We start from the raw sequence: 15186 nt of genomic DNA on the forward strand, positions 1-15186 counted from the left end.
TCACAATACACAAACAGAGCGCAATTATTGCAAATGATCGGACAGCAGTATTAGAAAGTGTACCTGAGTGCAGGTAGTAATCTCCTTTACACAATCATGTGTTCACAAAGCAGTGAACCTCGGTCCATCTTTGTTTGTGGTCGACTGAGCCATTCGAGGATGCTCCTTTCATACCCAATCATGATTCTGCCACCTGTTACCAATGAACCTGTTTACCTGTGGAATGTTCCAAACAGGTGTTTTTGGAGCATTCCACAACTTTAACAGTCTTTTGTTGCTCCTGTCCCAACTTGTTTCAAATGTGTTGCTGCATCAAATTCATAATAAGAATATATTTATAAAAATCAATGATGTTGATGAGGTGAAACATTACATATATTGTCTGTGTACAGTTTTCAATAGAATACATGTCACAAAGGATACATAAATTATCACATTAACTTTTATTTATGTTTCACACAGCATCCCAACTTTTTTGGAATCAGGATTGCATTTGAGTACTCTTCTTAGACAATCACATGTGGATCTGTGGTAACTTTAGAGATCCCAATGTGCCTGCATGTTTTGGAGTTTAAGAGGAACAAGTCTGTCTGTGACAGATATTGTGTGCTCTATATTTCAGCACAGTGAAATGAAACAGTGACTACATGGTTAAAATTCAGATGCTCAACTTTCATTTGTTTCAAGTTAACATGCAGAAGGTGAACGGTATGGTCTAATTGATGTCTAGTGCTTATTCACTCTTAGTATAAACTTTACTTGACTTTGCTGTTATATCCTGCTTTTTACTTCCTCTCCACTACATTTAAGAGGACATTATTGTACTTCTACTGCACTATGATTATTTATTAAATTACCATGTATTAAATATATAAGAATAGTAACTGAACACATAGTCGGATCAGAAAGTCTGATCCAACTGAAAATACTAATCTTTTTTTATTACACATGATAAAATAAGACCAAACAATATGAGTGAAAAGTTTAATCTTTAAAAAAAAATTAATTAATTTTAGAATATCTAAATAGTTTGGAATTCCCCCATTGACTTCAGTGATAGCATGCACTCAACCTAGCATGGAGGAAAGTCCATGACAGTCAGGACTCCTTGCTCTTCTTTGGTCTTCAAGTAGTTCTGTCAAAGCTTTTGTGTGTGATTGGTACAAAAACATAAGATTAAAAATTATAATAATTAAGATAATCGTTGTCTACTACTATATTAGCCTGCCTTTTTGCTTTATCAAAAAGGCAGAGTCTGTTGTTGGCTCTAAGCTTGTCACTCTGGAGGAGGTGGTGGAGGACAGGATGCTGGCAGAACTGCTGGCTATCATGAACAATGTCTCTCACCCCCTCCACAAAACTCTGGACAAGCTTAAGAGCAGCTTCAGCAATAGACTCCTTCAACCCCACTGCCTAAAGGAACGGCACAGGAAATCATTCCTACCTAGTGCCATCAGACTTTACAACGCCCACTCCAAAACAAACAAATTTATGAAGATATACATATGAAGAATATGGGAGATTGTTGTCACATGTGCTACACAGCCAGTACTTCTCTTATAATGTTGCTTTAGGCCTCTTGGCAGCCTCCCAGACCAGTTTTCTTCTCGTCTTTTCATCAATTTTGGGGGGATGTCCAGTTCTTGGTACTGTAAGAGGGTGTGCACACTTATGCAACCACATTATTTTAGTTTTTTATTTTTCCCCCTAAAAGATTTCAGTTTGTTTTTCAATTGAGTTATACAGGTTATAGGTCACATTAAAGGTGGAAAAAGTTCTGAAATGATTTATCTTGGTCTCTATCTATCTATCTATCTATCTATCTATCTATCTATCTATCTATCTATCTATCTATCTATCTATCTATCACCGCAGAGAAGCCTACATAAAGTTAGTGTGTGTAAAATTAAATATTACAGTATTTTAACTATAATAGTAACTTTAAATATGTAATGTTAAGTAGAATAAAAAGTAAACAAGAGTGAATTAATGATAAAGTTTATAAATTGGTTACATAAGAGTTCACATGGCGCACTGTGTACATGACAGTGCACAACAGTTCAACGTCGTAATGACGTCACCGAGCTTGACGCTCACAGACGCACAGAGCGGAAAAAAAAATCATAACTATATCTCACGAGCCAGACACCGAGCTTTAATATTGAGGATTAACGTTAGACAGGGGCTATTTTAACTGTTCGCCTGTCCTGTGCAGCTGCCTCACAGCTTGTTTGCCTGGTTTGTGTGGAATCCAGACTGGAGGGTCAGAGAAGAAGTAACGGGACGAAGAACACGCATTCAGCCCACAGACTGTCCGCTCCTGTCCGCAAACCAAACAGCCATGGGAGCTGTTCTGGGGGCCTTTTCCATCGCAAGCTGGGTGAGTTCTGATAATGCGAATATAAACTGTGTTAGTAACTACCACACTGGTCTTCTGGTCTTCATCTTGAATGTAAGATACGAGGACGTCACGAAGAGTAAAAAGCAACAGGTAGGCTACATGTGGAGTGCACGTAAGGCCAAACTCCATTCAAATATTTAGTCATATTTAAATACCAAGTCCTCCTCTCCGCGCTAAGATGAAAGAAGTTCGCACTTGAGCTCGCGACTCGGTTTTACTGGTCACTTATTCAGAAAGCAGCAGGTTTAGGTTACTTCCATTAAATTCATGTTATTGAGTTTTTACATTTTATTTGTCGTCCCTCCGACAGTTTGTGTTCTTAGGGCAAGAACTGAGAGCCGAACTCAAATCAAGTATCTCGCGTTTTAACCACGCTTTTGTATTTTACCCACTTTTAGATAGAGATAAAATATAACCAGGTAACAGTAGCCTGTAGCTAGCTATCCTGCTAAAGTATCTATTTTAAAAACATGTTTAACGTGAGGAAACTTGAACTTGCAGCACAACGCAAAGAGTTAATGATAACACAGTTGGTCTTCTGCTTACACGTGATTAATTGGATTATCTCTGCTTTGTTGCCTGGTTGTAAGACCACAACAAGCGCCATATTCAGGAATATTGTCAACATATGGATGAAGACGATGATAACAGCATGCAATTATGATTGGCAAGAGAACAGAACAGCATATAACAGTTTAGTATGAAGTCTGGAGAGGATCTGTGTCAGAGTAATGATAAGGATTAGGACATATAGGCCTAACACTGGAACATCGTGTATAAGGATAGATAGCTTCACGTGCCAGGCAGCACAAATTCATATTCTATGAGTTCAACTACTTCCTTTTTAATGTTAAATGTATATACATCACAAGCTATCCAATAATCACATATTACAGGTATGCAATTCATGATAAATTTGAAATAGAGAAAAGAAACACACATTACATTTCTAAAGCTGTGACTTTTTAGGCCTATTTGGAATTTTAAAGTGATGAATACATTAAACAATAACTAGATTATGAATATATTTATGAATTTAAAAATCATTCCAGCTCTTATCTTTCTCCTGTTTGTTCTTTGCCGTAGAGGAATGTCAAAGCTCTGTGATGCTTAACAAAAATGTAGACATGCTTCTGTCAATTTTACACTTACAAACACATTTCCAGAGTTTATTTTGGTTCATGGCTGGTCATGTGCTGCCTGCATGTTTTCTGGCACACATTACAATGGCCCAGTCTGCAGTTGTATTAAGTCGACCTTGTCTGGCTGGCAGGGGTATTAACTTGTTTACAATCTTCCGGCTTCCTTATCTCTTGACCTGCTCAGTGTAGGAGAGAGACTAAAGCAGATACACAGACTACTTAAGCAGGTCAGTGAGCCAAGCCTTTTATTATTGAAGTGAATCTTTCTTGCTATTGATAGTCCTTTATAAAGGGAAACACCATCTGTCTCAGATATACCCTCAGTTTTACAATACATGTTCTTCTGTGGTTGTGTGCTACTTCCAGATCAAAATCAGTAGTATTTGCAACTTAAAGGGAAATTCTGTACTTTCCACTTGTGTCAGTTTTGGCCAATATACAAACCATTGTATTAGGACCATCAACATTGTAGAGACAGAGAACACAAGGATGTGCAAGCAGCTTCAACGGGACAACAAGAGTAAGGAAGTAAAGGAAATACACGTCTCAGACAGCTTTTGAAGAATGAGACTCGCAATGTTCTACATTTTTCTTGTTGTCAACAAATCCCATTAAATGACCTGTAACAACAATGAATTGATCCTACTAACATCATCTTCTGGGAATCCGAAGCCTAATCTTATTCAGGGTATTATTAGTAAAATACAGTGTGGGCAAAGTCTTCTGTAGCTTAGCAGCTCTATCACAGGTCCAGTGGATGGATAGATGTCTGTGTCTTTAAAAACACCTCTTTTCAAACACAGTGTATAAGGGTACAATGTTTGGAAATAGTTTGGAATGACTAAACTGACTGGTATGGAATTTATTTCTTTAAATTTAAAGGCAAAATTCATACCTAAGTTAATAGCTTTTTTATGGATTAAAGGAATCATCATTTTGTGTTGCTCAACTGACCACAAATGAAACTATCAGACTATTAACCTGCTGTTTCTACATACATTTCTGCATCAGTAAAAAATATTTTATATACCAGCTGTTGTGTAGTGTTTAGCCATGCTGTGCTCATGCTTTGTCATTGTTCAGGCCTGGACAAAATATCAAGTTTCATTATCGTGATATGAGACTATATGTGGTCTTAGATTGTGGATATCATTATATGGTGATATGACATTAATGTCTTCTTTTCCTGGTTTTTGAGGGCCGTATGACAGTAAAGTGATGTCATTTTCTGAACTTACCAGACTGCTCTACCTCTTCTAATACTTGCCAATTACCTATTTAGTCATTATAGCCACATTACTGATTATTATTGATCAGAAAATCTCACTACAGGGCTTTTCACACTGCATGTTCCTAGCCCAGTCCATCCCTAGCCCAGGGCTATATGTTTCACACTGCAATTCTACTAGCCCTGTGTTGGAACAGGCAGCTGCTGTAAACTTCAGAGAATGCTGCATGACACCTCTGTTTAATTCAGCTCCATTGATGTAGCACTACTACCTTTTACCCAGTGTTAAGTCGATTTTCATTGGATGACACTGAAAACTCTTTTACTCCATAGCAGGGTGAGCAAGCCCAAGGCTATAGTAGTGGTACGCCCACTTTGGAATGTGCCAGGATTGTGTCAGTGTGAATGCTTTCTTGGGCTCTTTATTAAAACGCTAGTTTTAAAAAGTCAGAAAACATGGCCATAACTATTTTCTAAAGTCAGAGGTGATGTCCTCAGATTATATGTTTTGCACCACCAATTCAAAATCCAAACCTATTTTAATTTTGTATTAGGCTAAATAACAGATTCACTCAAGCCTTTAGTTGAGACATAGAGCACAAGTCAGTGATCATCAGATGATACTGCCTCAGCAGATGACTTTCAGATGTATTTATAATTTATCATGTCCAATCTGTTTTACCACATAAAGAAGCAGATAAAAGCTATTAGCCTCAGCCTCCTGCTAATAACCAGGAATGTCATTGGAACATTTTATTGTGTTCTGACTTTTTTCTCACTCCTCATATCATCATTCACAAGATGATAACATTTGGTTATTGTAACGAAAAAAGAAAGAACACTGCCAAAACCGAATTTAATTAAAACACATTCTTGTTGGTGAGCTTTTGCAGTTGAAATGTTTAAAATGACTGAAATACCGAAACATTTGAAGTTGTAGTTGCAGTCAATGAGCAGTTAAAAAATGGAAAGTGCTGTAAAGAAAATAAGTTGAAGTTTCAGTTGAAATGCAAGTGCTGAAAGGAGTTGATGCTTCAGTGGAAGCTGAAAAATGAAAGGAATTGCAGGTTTTGAATTAAGCTGAGAGCATTGGTTGAAATGGAAGTCCTGACATAAATTAGTACCATTTCAAGTGCATTAAGTGTGTGACAATCTCACTTGTGTCAGCTGAAGTGGGAGTACTGAAAGCAGTTGATCTAAAATGAGCAGAGAAAGTCATGTGAGTTAGACGAGCTGAAGAAGTTCTGTTATTCTTTGAAAAAGAGGAGCTGATATCTGAAAGGGTTTCAAGTGTCAAATGTAAGTGACCACTGAAATGAACTGAAATGTCAGTTGATGTTTAAGTGGCAAAAGCAGTTGAACTGACATTTGAGTGAGAGATTAAAACAATTAAAAGTAAATTTGTGTTCCCAAATGGATGACAACTTAAAGAAAGGTACAGTTTCATGGCCCATCAGGAGTCCCCAGAACAGCCTCAGTGCTCCCTGTCATAGAATCTCCAAGTCTCTGTAAATCCTTCTGGAGGGATAAACAGCATAGATGTTTCTCCTTTAACAGATTGATGCTATAAAGCGTGACTTTGTTTGTCTCCAGGCGCCGTGCCTGTGCAGCAGTGCAACCTGTCTGATGTGCAACTGCTGTCCAAGTACCAGGAACTCCACAGTCACCAGGATCATCTACGCCTTCATCTTACTGCTATGGACCATCGTCGCCTGCATCATGCTGTCACCAGGTGTTGATCAACAGCTAAAAAGGGTATGAGTGGACCAAGGAAATACATTAACACTATTTCTGTCAAATACAGTGGTGTAGTCTATAACCCCAGAAATCAGTTAGTCTAAGAGTTATTTTAATTGGTTTTCTGTTAAATGTCTGAAATAAGGTCTGTGGTTACCACAGGCTGAAGATGTATGTATGTTTTGTTCTACAGCATAAAATCTATCATTAAATGTCCCACAGTTTCATTATAATGCTCCTCTGTGTGTTAAAAACGGTTAGCGGTTGCTAACAAGCGTCTAAATGAGACTACAGAGGTTGTCGGGACATTAAACGTCATCTGAGCGAACACGGAGACTCATCAACTCACTAGTCCGTCTTTACAGGCCCACTTTAGTTACAAACTATTCTAACTCTGACTTTACAACCTGTTCATTGATCAGTTTATAGAAAACCTGTATAGTAATTGTGTAGTAAGAAGCTTAGTGGTGGTGACGTTTAAGTCATGGGACCATGATGTCGTCTGTTTATAGCCTAACATTAGCTTTTTACTGCTAGAGATTTCATTTATGCTTCAAAAATTACAAACATGGTGTTCATCTGTGAAGATTTTCTTGCTGAACAAAATGTATTTAAAGTATCAGTAATTTGTGTTTGTCACAGAGATTATTTTCTGCAATAATCCAAAATCAAATTCAAAAATCCCACAGAGGGAACCAGGGCGAGGCTAACTTCAGGGTTAGCCTACAAACATACATCATCCCTACACCACTCTATACAGCATTTGTATGATGACTGTCACTGAGATTACACAGATGTTAGCGCAGCTAGTGTCAGCTAACGCTACATACACAGGTTGAATTCTGCTGAAGCTGCCAATGCAGATAAACGACCCATAGTGACAGCTTTACTTTATTTTATATTTACTTTTTTAGGTTGATGCTGAAGTTAGTATCTGAAAGTTTCCAAATCTGATGATATTTAGACCAATCTTAAATTTTAATATACACATTGATACAGTAGTAATATTTATTTTTTGATTATATTTCTTCTTATTAATGTGAATCTGAATGTGCAAGTAACTGCTCATACAACCCTGTACATAGATGATTTGGAAAATTAAAAAGTGACTTCCTGTGATTTGCTGTAGATCCCAGGCTTCTGTGAAGACGGGGCTGGCTCCTCTATCCCTGGCCTGCAGGCTGATGTCAACTGTGAAATGTTCGTGGGATACAAGGCAGTGTACCGCATCTGCTTTGGCATGAGTATGTGGTTCCTTGGTTTCTCCATGTTGATGACTAATATCAAGACCAGCAGAGACCCTCGTGCTGCCATTCACAATGGGTAAGCACTGCAGCAACACCAGCAGCACACACACTTTATTACCAACACACTGCAGTGGAGGGTGGGTGTTGTTCACACTGTTTAGGTTAAGTTCAGGTTCTCTTATTTGTAAGTAGATTTAGTTTGCAGTAGAAGACAAAGGCAACCATCTTGACACACATTTTACAACAACACTGGCATAGACAAACGTTAAAAAGAATTATAAAAGTACTCATGGCTCCAGTAACCAGAACTTGAGACAAGATTAACATAAAAAAACAAACAAAAACAAGGCAAATTCCCTCAATGTATTTTTCTAACCTTCATTTATCTGTGGAGCTTCAGCCTGGTGAAACAGACAGAACTTTGGCTTTCTCTCCAGCACTAGGTCACAGGTGTTGCAACAGTTATACAACATGTCATTTAGCACATGGCCTTTGTCCTGCACTCACCTTTAATGTCTTCAGATTATTTACTTACAGCATTTTTTTTTCATTACTTATCTACAATATTGATCATATTTGTAATTATTTGATCAACCATTTAGTTGATGAACTGTTAAAAATAAAAGCCTGTCACATTAGCTGTCTCCACACTGATGTCCTGAAGTTTCTTAAATGTAATGACCAGCAGCAAAAAAAGATTGTCCCCTCAGTCACGATTCCCTTTATGTACATTTACTCCTCTATGCAATATGATCGGTTCTCTTCTAGGCAGTGTAGCCCATAGCCTGTGATGTGTAAACTCAAGCTGTCATTTTCTTTAGTCTGTTTGTGCTAGTGCTTTTGTTTTTGTCCCAGAGCACTGGCTTATTTCCAGTGTTGTTGTACATGTTGTGGTCTGGGTTGATGGGGTTGGGATGGTGAAGTATTATTGTCAATATATTGTTGTTTTGTTTTGTGTATATGTATGATGTTAGTCGGTTGATACAACTCTGTAATGTATTACATGTATGTTTACGTACATTCTACTGTATAATCAGTCATGAATCATTTGTTTGCAGATTTTGGTTCTTTAAGTTTGCTGCCTTGGTGGCAGTGACAGTCGGTGCCTTTTACATTCCAGATGGGCCCTTTACTTACAGTAAGAACTTTATATTTTAAACTTTTGGGACCTCAGATCATGACATTCAACATATACAGAGTTGTGATAATAGATGACAGATAGTTAGATGAGAGTGAGTGATGAGAGTCTCTGTTGTTGCAGCGTGGTTTATCGTGGGCTCCGGTGGAGCTTTCTTTTTCATTCTGATCCAGCTGGTGCTGCTGGTGGACTTTGCCCACTCTTGGAATGAGTCCTGGGTAGAAAAGATGGAGACTGGCAACCCCAAGGGCTGGTATGCAGGTCAGCAAGTCAAGCTGTGTCATGCTGCATTCAACTTCTAACTGTGTTTTGAGTGTGCACTGTCTTCACACTTTAAATTTAAAAAAATGAAATACACTTGAATGTGCTGTTGATGGATACTATACTACTCTTCGACCGTGCCATAAACAAAAAAATATGTAAACACTGCTCACAGCTGATAAAAACTTTCGAGAACTGTGGGCAAAAGGAATGAGCATTTAAAATCTGAAATACTATATGTTGATATTTTATATGAATGTTTTAGGCTCTTCTTTTCTCATATATTTACCTTCTCTACCTTCTGTTTTCAGCTTTGCTCGGGGTCACAATCCTCAACTACATCCTGTCATTTATTGCTGTCGTGCTCTTCTTCGTCTTTTACACCAAGCCTGATGGATGCTTCATCAACAAGTTCTTCATCAGCTTCAACATGTTGTTCTGCATGTTGGCCTCTATTGTCTCTGTGTGGCATAAAGTGCAGGTACAGGATAGAAAGTCATGAAAATAACCTTAACTCAAGGTCCACTCACCTGCTTTTCCACATTGTTAGCCACATCTTACAGTCTTCATCAATGAATGGAGTTTTTATCATGTTATTGTGGAGAATTTGATGTTGTGATTTTAAAGACTACTTCTTTATCTGTGTATGTCCCCAGGAGTCTCAGCCACGTTCAGGTCTTCTACAGTCCTCCATCATCACCCTGTACACCATGTTTCTGACTTGGTCTGCCATGACCAATGAGCCTGGTGAGAATGTCTGCTGGTTTCTTAAAAAATGCTGTAATCACAGTGATGGCAGTTATGAATTGCAGAAATGATAGTCAACTTTAGCCCCAGACAAGAAACAATATTTCAGTCTTTGCCATTGTTTCTATACATTGTTGCTTTCATTTAAACAAAAGCTTCGTTTTCATGTCATAGAAGTCAGAGTCACTGTTTTTGTTAGTTATGCTATGCTCCATCAAATGTGTAACGTATCCACAAGCGAAGCATTACTATTCATTGGGTATGGTTTAAGTGTAATTTTCACAATACATTCATGAACCTCATGTCCTGTGCTTATACACATTTTTTTCCCACAAGCATGTATTGAAGGCATGTGAAAGTCTGGAGCATGTCTGCAGGTCTTACATTTTCTTCTCACAGACTAAGCTGTACATTCAAACAATGTGCTTTGGTTTCTCTCCACCCCTCAGACCGAGCATGTAATCCCAGCCTACTGAGTATCTTCCAGCAGATCACATCCCCCACTCTGACCCCTCTGGAGATAGAGAACCAGACAGCTGTGGTGATCATTGGCACAGAGGAACCTGTCCTGACGTCCCCGCACCTGCAGTGGTGGGATGCCCAGAGCATTGTGGGGCTCGCTATATTTGTCCTGTGCATCCTCTACTCAAGGTAGGATCACTGCTGCTGCCACTACTAACAAACCATCTCATGGTCAGTCTTCATTCACAAACTTCATGTCAACTACAAGGTGTAGAAACACTTACATGATAATAATGTTGGCAAGTGTTGGTTCTGGTTAAGTCGTGAATCAAGAAGGCAGAATCAGATCATTTTGAATTGATTATTGATTGGTCTCCCTGCAGCTAACAGTCTCATTGTTGCTCAGTCACTGTGACTCACACACATTTTTATAGAGCAAAGAAAGAGATGTGTGGATGATACACTTCTTTTGCATAATGAACTCAGTTGTTCAACTGAGATAATTCAATTAGTGTGAGCTGTCTGTGGGAAAAATGTTTTTGTCACAGGACCTGCATTTCACAGCTCAGCTCAACTCAGCACTGACACATCACATGCAAGCATGTAATAAACAAAGTTATCTAACAGACTCATTTATCACAGTCAAATGTGAACATTAAGAAATGTCAACTACGTTTCAAAGTTCAGTCTCACATCAAGGTCCATTTATGCCAGAGTATGCCACAAAAAATATTTAACAGTGCTTGGACAGACTTTGAAAAACATCTACTGCTCCATGTGGACTTGGCAAACTGCTGAGAAACATGTGATGTGATTAAAAGCTCCATTGTAAAGTTCAGTTTATTGGAAAGATTTCAGGTTACTCAGTATGGGATATGTAGCTGTCTTTTCTGTTGTCTCTTGTTTGTTTTCTAATATCTTGTTCTGGACATACAGTAACATTTTATATCTGTTTGCCTGCAGTATTCGTTCATCCAACAACTGCCAGGTGAACAAGCTGACCATGGCCTCCAAAGACTCGGCCATCCTGGCTGAGAGCGGCAGCAGCCCTGACCTGTCAGAGGAGTCCACAGGACCCAGGCGAGTGGAGGACAATGAGCGGGACATGGTCCAGTACAGCTACTCCTTCTTCCACTTCATGCTCTTCCTGGCCTCTCTGTACATAATGATGACCCTCACCAACTGGTACAGGTCAGTACTGTGACAAAAAATAAACCTGTTTCTGCCCCTAACAACAGACACAGCATTAAATGCAGACTGATGTGTTGTGTTCAGGCAGAGTGACCATGTTGGACACAGAGGTCATTTCCTAAAATGTTAGATTAAATGGACGAATTGCTAAAATAACTGAGCTGTATGGAGCATTCATCATCATTTCTTGTGCACCTCGTTACATAATGTGACATATATGTAACAAGTTGCATGCATACAGTACAGTCCTGTCATTCACTCTGTGGGCGAAGGGGCTTTATTCCACCTGACGTACACTACACTCTCATAACACGTGAAGTGTTCCTGGCTTCAAAAAGCACTTCTCTAGTCGTGCTCCTTTGCTCAATTATTTTCCCAGTGAAGTCATTTCAATGCAGTAAGAAACAGAATTTTCATCTGTGTTGAAACTGCTATGTGTTAAGTGTGTAAGTGTTTACCGATGCTATGAAAAGGCAGAGTATTTACCTTGTTGTAACACAATTTAAACTTGAAATTGAACTTGAAAACTGTCCTTTCCAAACCCTGGACATGACTGCATACAAATGTGGTCAATGAAAAACATTTTGAAGTAAACTGCTTCATTTAGCTGTCCCTGCTCATCAAACTTGTGCTATAATAAATAAATAAATATACTATATACTAGATATGTCAGATTGATGCAGTTGTCATTTTCACGCCCAACGCCCATGTTGTGTAAATAGTACTTGCACCCACCTGTGCGCCCCTGGGCATGTTTGTCTTAAAGTGAGGTGTGGTCAGGCGCACTGATGGCAGATTGCTATCTGGAGGCAGCACAAAGCAACAGCGCCATAGACCAACAAAAAGCTGGGCTAAAGTCAAAAGTGCAAACCTGCTATTTAAAGGACGCATGACACCGGATCACACTATTCATACACTCTGATTTTATCATTAGAGAGGCTGCTTTCAGTTATTTTAAACATGTCACTGTAACAAATATCGTGGCACATTTAATCAACAAAACTAAAAGCTGTAGTTATAAACTCTCCAAAGGAACCGAGTCAGGAGTTTTAATCAATCAGTGAAGTTTATCAGATGTTCCTCGTGCGTAAAATGCGCATGTTAATGTACAGATACACATATGCTTTCTGCTGGAGGATCGCTGCAGGTAATGTCATTAATATTTTCCTCATTGAAGACATATTTCTCCCCTCTCATACCACCGTTATTGATCGGGATGATACTTTTTATGACCCGTCCTGCCTGATCCACAGACTGAGATCCAAGCACACACAGAGGGACACAACAGCGCTCCTCCTCCTCCTCCTTAGTTTAATATCAGTTTATTTTTTCATATGGAGTCAAACAGAGTTGTTGATGTGACAGATGACTGTGAAATGTCAAGGCAGAGGGTCCAGCAGCAGAGGATCACATCCCTGTCCCCCAGCGAATAGTGCCACTTCTTAATATGTACCAGGCCCTGGCACATCTGGCTCTTAAAGGGAAGGGGAGACAACACTCGGACTGGTTTGATTTATGTTCCACCCAAAACACACCCATGACTATTTCATAGTCTAAATACCGCCTCTTTGCGCCGTGTGCCCAGATTATCTGCCATTTTACTAGCAAAATGGACTAGGACATGACCTAAAAGGACTGCCAGGCTGCACTTTAGACTGTCTAAATAAACTAAACGTATACAATAAAGCAATAAAACTTGTGTGTTTAAGTAAACATGTATGTAACACTGTGATCCTACCCTCTAACTGAAGTTACATAGTGCAGAAACAAGTGACAGAGACATCATTCACCCTGCTACAAGACACTGTACCAGCAATTTGACTCTGAAGCTGGTAGTTTAAGGTCAAAACATTACATAATGTTGTTTCAAAGATGTTTGTTTCACGTTGAACATTGAGTAGATAAATGTTGATGACTGCAAGACTTTTTGTTGTGTTCCTGACAGCCCTGATGCAGACTACACTATAACCAGCAAATGGCCTGCAGTGTGGGTGAAGATCACCTCCAGCTGGGTGTGTTTGGCCCTGTACATCTGGACCCTGGTGGCCCCGATGATCCTCACCAACCGAGACTTCAGCTGATCAGGAACTCTATCTCTGATTCCACTTTATGCTCCACAAACTTCTATTTCTACATTAACTCCAACCATATTTGCCTACTGTCAGAATGTACCCACAGTTCCAACTTTTGGCAGGAGTTAAGTTTCCTTAACTGGTTTTAATGAAATTAAAATGGGGCTTGGTTCAGCGGTGCCATAACAGCTGCTTCAGGTATTTACTGTAGTGATTTTGTACCAGTCATTAGCAGCCGCTCATTAATTGGGCATCCAAGGATAATCACATATCTTATAATGAAGCACAAAAACACACCATGAACAAAAACATTCCATTTGTTGTTTGTGTAAATGTATGTGAATTGTAAATGAGATACATTTTTATTTTTATGTGCTCTTAACAATTTCAATGTATTGACTACAGCAGCAACTACAACAGATATTAGAACAACAGAACAAATTGCTTTACTTTTTACAATGCTTAAAAATATGAATGTTCTACGAATTTAAGTATTAATGAAGCGGTTTTTGAACAATGTACAGTAAGAAGCTCTTAGAGTTTGCTGCTATGCCTTCCAATGCCTTATGTCTGTCAGACATTTCAATATATTGACAGTAATGTGATGTATGTATGTGTAGTTAACTATTGCTCACAAACATGATAGATTCCTGCAATGTGACTCAAAGTCAGCTGAAGTTTCTGCCAAATATTTATGGACCAAGATGTTCAATGTAAAGGTGTCTTTGAGATGTGACTGTTTCAGATTGTAAAATAAGTCTTTAAGTGACAGAACTGCACTGAACACACAAGATACAATCGAATATTTGTTTGGACTTTATATTGGTGATTATTGTATTTTCTGCATCATGTGACTCCAAATAGTATGGGATAGCTTTCATATTTATGATGAATTTACTTGTTAAGAATGTTGTGTTTTTAATCAAAAAATAAGCTGTGTTTTGTAATGAATGTCAGTGTTAATTGAACGGTCATACTGAAGAATATTAATCAGACCAGGTTTATATGATACACTGACCAAATGCCTTGTCAGCCAAAGTGATTTACTACAGTTCGTATGTGATAAGCAGGTCGTAAGTTCTCCGTAGGGCTTCAGCAGTTTCCGTTTCTTTTTTGAGTATACGTTTATTCCTTTATAAACTCAAACAAAAAAGGAAATGTATTGGCAAGGAATGAGCTTTTGAGCACTGCTAATATGAAATGTATTCTGCAAATTATCAAATGCAAAGGCAGATTGAAATGTTCAATGCTGTACACTGAAGCCATACAAATACTGTAAAAGAATAAAGGCAGATTTTTTAACTGAGCTTTTGTTATCATTTAATCGTCTGTCTCATAATTCCATGCTGACATTGTGGAGGCTGGAGTCTCAGTTGTTAATTGAAATCAGTTGATTAACTGAACCATTGAAAAGTATTCAAGATGAACTTTAAGATAGCAGCTCTATTTAGGACTCAAAAGTACATTACAGTCATGGCCACTCATTACAAGTGTTGAAATAAAACACATCACAACTGAATAAACAAGCTGTTTTCAGAGGAAAATAGGTAGAAAAACAGC

General features: G+C 38.5%; 1 protein-coding gene across 1 annotated transcript; it reads left to right on the forward strand.

The window, feature by feature from the left end:
* The first annotated feature begins 2095 nt into the window (after positions 1 to 2095).
* serinc3 (serine incorporator 3) lies at positions 2096 to 14932 on the forward strand. Its single transcript, XM_073467810.1, has 10 exons — positions 2096 to 2380; positions 6365 to 6526; positions 7638 to 7831; positions 8814 to 8893; positions 9017 to 9154; positions 9466 to 9635; positions 9811 to 9901; positions 10351 to 10552; positions 11327 to 11554; positions 13500 to 14932. The coding sequence occupies exons 1-10, from the start codon at positions 2342 to 2344 to the stop codon at positions 13633 to 13635; spliced, it is 1440 nt and encodes a 479-aa protein (XP_073323911.1). The 5' UTR covers positions 2096 to 2341; the 3' UTR covers positions 13636 to 14932.
* The last annotated feature ends 254 nt before the right edge of the window (positions 14933 to 15186 follow it).

Source organism: Pagrus major, chromosome 6, assembly GCF_040436345.1.
Source record: "Pagrus major chromosome 6, Pma_NU_1.0".
Lineage (NCBI taxonomy): Eukaryota > Metazoa > Chordata > Actinopteri > Spariformes > Sparidae > Pagrus > Pagrus major.

Coding starts and splice junctions, on each gene's coding strand:
- serinc3 (XM_073467810.1), top strand. CDS start 2,342: ATGGGAGCTGTTCTGGGGGCCTTTTCCATCGCAAGCTGG. Junction 6,527..7,637: donor TTGATCAACAGCTAAAAAGG/GTATGAGTGGAC, acceptor GATTTGCTGTAG/ATCCCAGGCTTCTGTGAAGA. Junction 11,555..13,499: donor ACCCTCACCAACTGGTACAG/GTCAGTACTGTG, acceptor TGTTCCTGACAG/CCCTGATGCAGACTACACTA.